Source organism: Pecten maximus, chromosome 18, assembly GCF_902652985.1.
Source record: "Pecten maximus chromosome 18, xPecMax1.1, whole genome shotgun sequence".
In the NCBI taxonomy this organism is placed as follows: domain Eukaryota; kingdom Metazoa; phylum Mollusca; class Bivalvia; order Pectinida; family Pectinidae; genus Pecten; species Pecten maximus.
The window spans coordinates 24,423,834-24,431,671 of NC_047032.1; the positions used below are offsets into that span (position 1 = coordinate 24,423,834).

The 7,838-nt window shown below is 34.7% G+C and overlaps 1 protein-coding gene across 1 annotated transcript in view; it reads right to left on the reverse strand.

Moving 5' to 3' along the window:
- Positions 1-6,147, reverse strand: part of LOC117316063 (glycoprotein 3-alpha-L-fucosyltransferase A-like) — a 9,654-nt gene extending 3,507 nt beyond the window's left edge. The window contains exon 1 of the mRNA XM_033870539.1: positions 5,974-6,147. Coding sequence (XP_033726430.1) covers positions 5,974-5,980 — 7 coding nt within the window. The 5' untranslated portion in view covers positions 5,981-6,147. The remainder of the gene's footprint in view (positions 1-5,973) is intronic.
- Between the last annotated feature and the right edge of the window lie 1,691 nt (positions 6,148-7,838).

Here is a 7,838-nt window from a genome sequence, read left to right on the forward strand (position 1 = left end):
CAGTATCAACTGATATAAGCACATCGTTTACTTTGCGTTTTAACTTCTGTAACATAAAATACATTAATACAATGGTGTACACGCAAATTACATAAAAGATATTTACTAGTGTTAATCTTAGATTATTAGATTATTTACAATTAAAATTATTATGTTATATACGACCCGTTACTAAAGGAAATTAGTGAGATGTTACATGTTGTATACGGCCCGTTATAATAGAGCATTATTGAAATATTACATGTTATATACGGCCCGTTACTAAAGAAAATTAATGAGATGTTACATGTTGTATACGGCCCGTTATAATAGAGCATTATTGAAATATTACATGTTATATACGGCCCTTTACTAAAGAAAATTAATGAGATGTTACATGTTGTATACGGCCCGTTATAATAGAGCATTATTCAAATATTACATGTTATATACGGCCCGTTACTAAAGAAAATTAATGAGATGTTACATGTTGTATACGGCCCGTTATAATAGAGCATTATTCAAATATTACATGTTATATACGGCCCGTTACTAAAGAAAATTAATGAGATGTTGCATGTTGTATACGGCCCGTTATAATAGAGCATTATTCAAATACATTACCAGTGAAACGGAAGGGAAGTAACTCTTATATATCGGGAGGCCATCCGACCTTGAAACGTTGCATATATCTTCATAAGAACAATTTCCTCTGCAGATGATCAAAATAAACAGAATTTAAAAGAATGTAATATTTTCGATTTTTGGTAATTTGACCTCAGTGACCTTGAACGAAGGTCAAGGTCAATGAAAAGCACTCAAATTTGTAGCCCTTTGTACAAGCTATCACTGTGCCAAATATCAAATCTGTATGTGTAAAGATATAGGAGTAAACGGAAATTAAGTGCATTTTTGGACAAATTTGAATTTTGGCGGGAAAACGAACATTTTTCAAAGTGCCATTTCTACGCTATTTTTTATCGCACGACTATAAAACTTGCACAGTTCCTCTTCATTGATCATGCACTTCAAAATAAACTTAAAAAATCAACTCAATTTTGTTTTTGAATTTTTGACCTTGATTTGACCTCATGCTTAGATCTTGACCTTGACATATTTTCTGATAACATGTTACAGAGAAAAGTTAGCCCTGATCATAACCTACAAGATGCATCGATTGTTCAAGGAAAAAAACGAACAAAGAAATAACCTGATTCGAAAGAATTTTTAAAATTTTACTTTTTTGGATTTTTTGACCTTGAATGAAGGTCAAGGTCAATGATAAGTGATAATTTTTGTAGCCATTCTGAAATGCTATTGTTGTGCCAAAAATCAAGTCTGTAGGTGTATAGATGGCGCAGGAGAAGCATTTTAAGTGCATTTTTGCCTGATTTTTGAATTTTGGCGGGAACAACTTTGAAATTTTCAAAGTGCCATATCTCCGTCATTTTTCATCCGATCACCAATTTTTTTTCACAATCCAACTCAGTCGTTCATGCTCTTTTATATGCCATGTAGACTGTACTCGATTTGAGAATTTTATTTTTGAACTTACTTTCAACCCATAGCGAGGTCATGACCTTGACACTTTTTCTGATAACATGGCATGGGAACAAGTTAGCCCCGACAACGATCTACATGATACACTCAGCATGCATGAAATAGAACGATCGTGTATGAAGTTATGGTCGTTCAAACACAAATCTGTGTTTTGACCTGTGACCTTGACCTTTGAAATTATGATCACCAAAATGTTAAGGTGAACTGCAGCTCCCATGTCTCTATCACATACTAAAATATGAACATTCTATCCGAGTTCGTTTTTGAATGAAAGTGTTTACATGAGGTGTTAAGAATAATAATAATAATAATAAGAAGAAGAAGAAGAAGAAGAAGAAAAAACATAACAATAACAATAGGGATTTCCATCCGAAATGGAAATCTCTAATAATATCACTGCTGTGATTTTAACACTAAACCTTTTTGGCGTTAGTAAAACCAAGATTATTAGACATTTTTAAGCAAGACCGTAAGTCTTTCTTTTCAACCTCGTCCAAATGTCCATTGTATTAACGTATTATTAACGAAGTACGTCTGTAACCTTACTAAAGTAAGTCTTTTCCTGTCAAATATAAAAAGGTAATTGTCAAAATATGTTTCTCTTCAAACAACCTTTTAATGGAAACTGGACGGCATAATAAAAATCCTCACAATTTAAAATGTTGCCCTTTCTTAAAGATGAGGTAAAAGGATGAATACTATTTCATTGTGAGATGACCATCATTTAAGGAACATAGAATAAAATACATAAAGCCTCACTATGGGGTTAATCCCTCTGTCTATAATGTAATCAATTTACTATCAACTGGTAATGTTGAAGTATTAAGTAACCTAGGTAAGTTTATATACCACGCATGTTTACTTGTTCCGAGTTACGTACTAGAATGACCGACATAGACACCAAATACAGGGTACCTGTAAAGTGCGAAACGAAAGCAAAACGAAACGAAACGAAACGAAATATAATGAAACGAAAAATGAAAACAATGAAAAAATAAAAAAAAATTGACTTTACAAAAGCCTAAGTGTCCCATTCTCATCGGTGTTAAAACAACACACAGGAAAGAATGAATTTATCGCAATATTCACTCAGTTTTTTAAACATAGAATATTTAGATAATATGCTTAGTCCACGATTTATAGGCATGCAAATCGCATAGTGTATTGGTGCATGCTCGGTCTAAAATCACGTGACAGAGGTGATTGTAAGCAACTCCTTTTATGGAAGGAAAGCCAGGTGTGTCCTATCAGGCTCCAAGCCTACCTAGGTCCACAAGTTTACCTGGGGTCATATCAGGCTCCAAGTCTACATAGGTCCACAAGTTTACCTGGGGTCCTATCATGCTCCAAGTCTACCTAGGTCCACAAGTTTACCTGGGGTCCTATCAGGCGCAGACTCTACCAAGGTCCACAAGTTTACCTGGGATTCTATCAGGCTCCAGGTCTACCAAGGTCCACAAGTTTACCTGGGGTCCTATCAGGTTCCAACTCTACCAAGGTCCACAAGTTTACCTGGGATTCTATCAGGCTCCAGGTCTACCAAGGTCCACAAGTTTACCTGGGGTCCTATCAGGTTCCAACTCTACCAAGGTCCACAAGTTTACCTGGGGTCCTATCAGGCTCCAAGTCTAGCTATGTCCACTTGTTTACCTTGGGTCCTATCAGGCTCCAGCTCTACCAAGGTCCACAAGTTTACCTGGGGTCCTATCAGGTTCCAGCTCTACCAAGGTCCACAAGTTTACCTGGGGTCCTATCAGGCTCCAGCTCTACCTATGTCCACAAGTTAACCTAGGCTCCAACTCTACCTCCATGGGTCCACAAGTTTACCTGGGTCCACAAGTTTACCTGGGATCCTATCAGGCTCCAAGTCTACCTAAGTCCACACGTTTACCTAGGGTCCTATCAGGCTCCAAGTCTACTAAGGTCCACACGTTTACCTGAGGTCCTATCAGGCTCCAAGTCTACTAAGGTCCACACGTTTACCTGAGGTCCTATCAGGCTCCGAGTCTACTAAGGTCCACAAGTGTACCTGGGGTCCTATCTGGCTCCAAGTCTACCTAGGTCCACAAGTTTACCTAGGTCCACAAGTTTACCTGGGGTCCTATCTGGCTCCAAGTCTACTAAGGTCCACACGTTTACCTGAGGTCCTATCAGGCTCCAAGTCTACTAAGGTCCACAAGTGTACCTGGGGTCCTATCTGGCTCCAAGTCTACCTAGGTCCACAAGTTTACCTAGGTCCACAAGTTTACCTAGGCTTCAAGTCCACCTACAATGTAGGCCCACATGTATTACATGCACTTGTAACCAGGTACATAGTATACAGTTATTGTATGGGTGTGAGGGAAATAGCACTTTTATTGTCCCCCGAGATATGATCTATTTCCCCAGGGGACAATAAAAGTGCTATTTCCAGAAATACCCATTACAATAACTGCTTTATTATACCAGCATTTAAATCTTTTCATTTTCTCTGCAACCTACGATGGCCGACAAGAGCCTGGCAAAATGAAATGAAAAACTGTAACACTTTTTTTCATGGTACAGTTTTTTCACATCTTTTTGTACCATTGTACGGTACAGAAAGATGTGAAAGCAGAGTTGAAATGAGTCGGTCGCTTTTGTATCTTTTTGTACCAAAATGCGGCCGAAAACAGCTACATACGGTACAGAAACATATGAAACGGCCAGACATAAGGGTTACTGAGTTTGACAAATGACTCCCAGCTAAAGCTGTCATCACATAGCCTGCCAATTAATATCCCGGAATGTCTGACTGCTGGATGATCCAATCGTCATGTATATTGATGTTGGGCCTGCAAAATGGTTAGTTGTCTATTTTAACTTTTAAATGACTTTTCATTTTAAAAATAACGTCTTTTATAATTTTTCCAGTGACGAATTATCTGTACTTACATTGTCAATGTATCCAATCTGCCTCAACTTCTCGAGTAAAAGAAACTTTAAACATCAATGGGGTCCGTTTTGGGGAAATGGGACCATCAATTTTATCACGCTTATAGCAGTGAAATATCGAAAATTAATCAGTCTATAAAATTGATATTTAGTGACAAAATTTACTTTTTCTGATTTGAATAATCAAAACCCTGCATACAAACGACAATGGAAAAAGTTAAAAGCTGATCCGGTATATTTTGCTATAAAATGTAACAAACAGAATATCTAACAGCATCTTCAATAATACCAAATGTATTTCACTCTTGTGGCTAATATTTTGATATTTTTTCACGTGTGCGCAAATATCGAAATACTTGCCCCACTCGTAAAATATCGTTGGTATGACTGAAAACACTGTTAGATATCCTCTATGTACATTTATGCATCGAGGAATACATATATATATATTGTAAGACCATTACAGACATGCTATAATGTTGATTCAATCGTTCAATTGTTTGTCTCTAAAATGGAAATGACGACATTACACAGGTTTAATTTGATAATTTTAAGCCTCAAGGTACACCCCAATACTTACAGTATTACACCCTTACACTATAGTTTCCACTCGATTTGTGTCCTCAGAAGTGATTAATAAACTTTGTGGCTTGTTGTGACGGTGTTATCAAACCTTTACTATTTGGGGTCAGCCCTGGTCATGGTGTTGGATAACGAGATTCCAATGTTCAGTTGGTACAGTTTTTTCACATCTTTTTGTACCACAGATGGTACAGAAAGTACGATGGCCGATAGCGGCCGTACATATAATACACCTAGTTATACATAAATATGTACCGAATGACTAAGTTTCATTAAGTACATTTAAAACTTTCAAAAAGAAAATATGTACAAAATGAAAAATGTACAGAATGAATTATGTACAAATAATACTTTAAAAAAGAAAATATGTACAGAATGAAAAATGTACAGAATGAATTATGTACAAATAATACTTTTAAAAAGAAAATATGTACAGAATGAAAAATATACATATGTTTCGGAAGACATTAAATTTCATAATCCTATTGAATTGTGCATTTGTAGATAAACAAGTGATTCCTTACTATTTATAAGAGATAGATAATTTATAGCTAGTTATAGTAATCTGTTTACATGATGATGCAAGGTAATTCTGACAAACCTTAAGAGTACATCATGTTTCTTCTTGAGGAGATATGACATTTCTTTGTATGACATGTTTGCTCGTGTATACTCGAGAAGGCTTTCCTGAACATCTGTAATTACATATACATGTACATGTATATATACAATGTACATGATACCACTGATAAAGTTACATGACTATGTTTTAAACAGCGCCTTCCTCGTAGGACGATACTTCTGATTACGATGTGTTACATAAATATGCGCAAGTTACAATTGACTTTCATATCAATAAGGTAACAAATACATGAAATCATAGTATTCGAAAATATATTTGATGACAATTATACGAGCGTAAAACGTTATAAGACTCACCTTGCATGTTTCCTCCAGTCTACAAACCACGTGCTACACTCAGTTGATAAACCAGCGTTGTCTACGATTGCCGCTCATGTTCGCATTCCATTTCATGATTGTTTTATGTACATAATTAATTCTGTCAGAGACCTAGTATATAGGTCTCTGATTCTGTACATTAGTAGTCCGGGGGGCTTTTGTCCTATACACTCACCTCTTGGTATGATAATTTGGTGTCTTCCCACTCAGCCAACATATCCTATGTTAGCATTGGGGGTAGGAACAATACAGAACAATAGGCACTAATTACAGGTAAGTTATAGCCTGTTTTGGAGAAGTAGTTTCGTAGTTTTTATTTCATCCAAATGAAAAACAAGCATATAGGGAACAGTACAAACATTTTCATAATTATTATGACATAGACAAGCATAAGGAGAAGTAATTGATTCGCAGGTTACCTGTGTTACCTGTATTACCTGTGCTACATGCTTTTAACAGTTTGTACATAATGTATACAATATACACTGTATGTATATCACAAAAACTTTTATATAATTAAAAAATATTAAAATAGAATAACTCAAATTTTCATAAATTGGTGAAAATAATTCATTTTTCTATATCTTTCATTGTTATAAATTTCACACTTTATCATAATTATTAAATATAACAGAAAATCGTTTTGTTAAATTTAACCTTTACATTGAAGGACACATCATCAATAAGTTTAAGTCAACGTTACCTGTTTCATTGTGATATATAACAAGTATATATACATTGTACAATGTACTTCAGAGAAAACGATTAAAAAAAAAACACTTTAAATGACATTTTAATAGTTCAAGTAAAACAAATCATGTATAATCATGAAACTGATTGAATAATAAAGCACAAATCAGAATAATCCTAGAAATCACGGATAAAGTTCACAATATCACCAAAGTCACTGTGTTATCACTGAATATGATATATCGTGGTTCTCATATATGCAGTCTTCACATGCGAAATTATTCACGTAATAAATAGTTCAATGTATATAGTGGATAAGATGTGAAGCTGCATCAGCATATGCAGTCACATCCATCGTGTTGTTTTTTTATTGGTTATATACACCTACTCTTATAAACATATCATTGAAGTTTGTGCCGTTAACTCTTAATGTGATTATAACAAAATGCACCTTTATTTTTGTTGAAACAATAATTCAATTAGTAAGAATTAGTTGCTTATTATAACATAGTTATCATATCTAATTAAAAGAGAGAAAAAAAAACCAAGAAAAACTGATCGAAAGTACACTGTATATCATTGTTACCTGTATATGGTGTATTTTTGATTATGAAAGATTTTCCATTATTTTATTTTTAAAGTGTTGTGTAATATTATTATTGATATAAGTAATAAATTATCACTTTATGTATTTTGTTATTAATACGTACATATGAATGTATATTTCAATTTTATTGTTAATCACCTTTGAGTCCCATGTATACATGTACGTATACTGAAACAGACTATACCTACATTTTCCACAGGTAAACTCAGGTAGTGTTTGAACCGATCTTTATATCTTTAATCTGTACTCCACTTTGTATTTGTACTGTAGCATTGCTGTTCTATGCCATTATCATGTATTGTTTTGTTTATAATATGTACTTACGGGCCGTATGGCCTAACAGTCAATAAAGAAATTGAAAAATTGATACTTTATAGAAAAAATGTTAGACAGTGTGGGCCGTATACACCCCTCACAGGTGTCGAGGGTATGCATGTGCTCATTTTGTCAACTATTTGGAGAAATCTGTCGACCATTAAACAAGGGCAAATCAATTAGAGTCAAGGTAACACCAACTGTAAAGGCATTTAATTGTCAGTTATTTAAG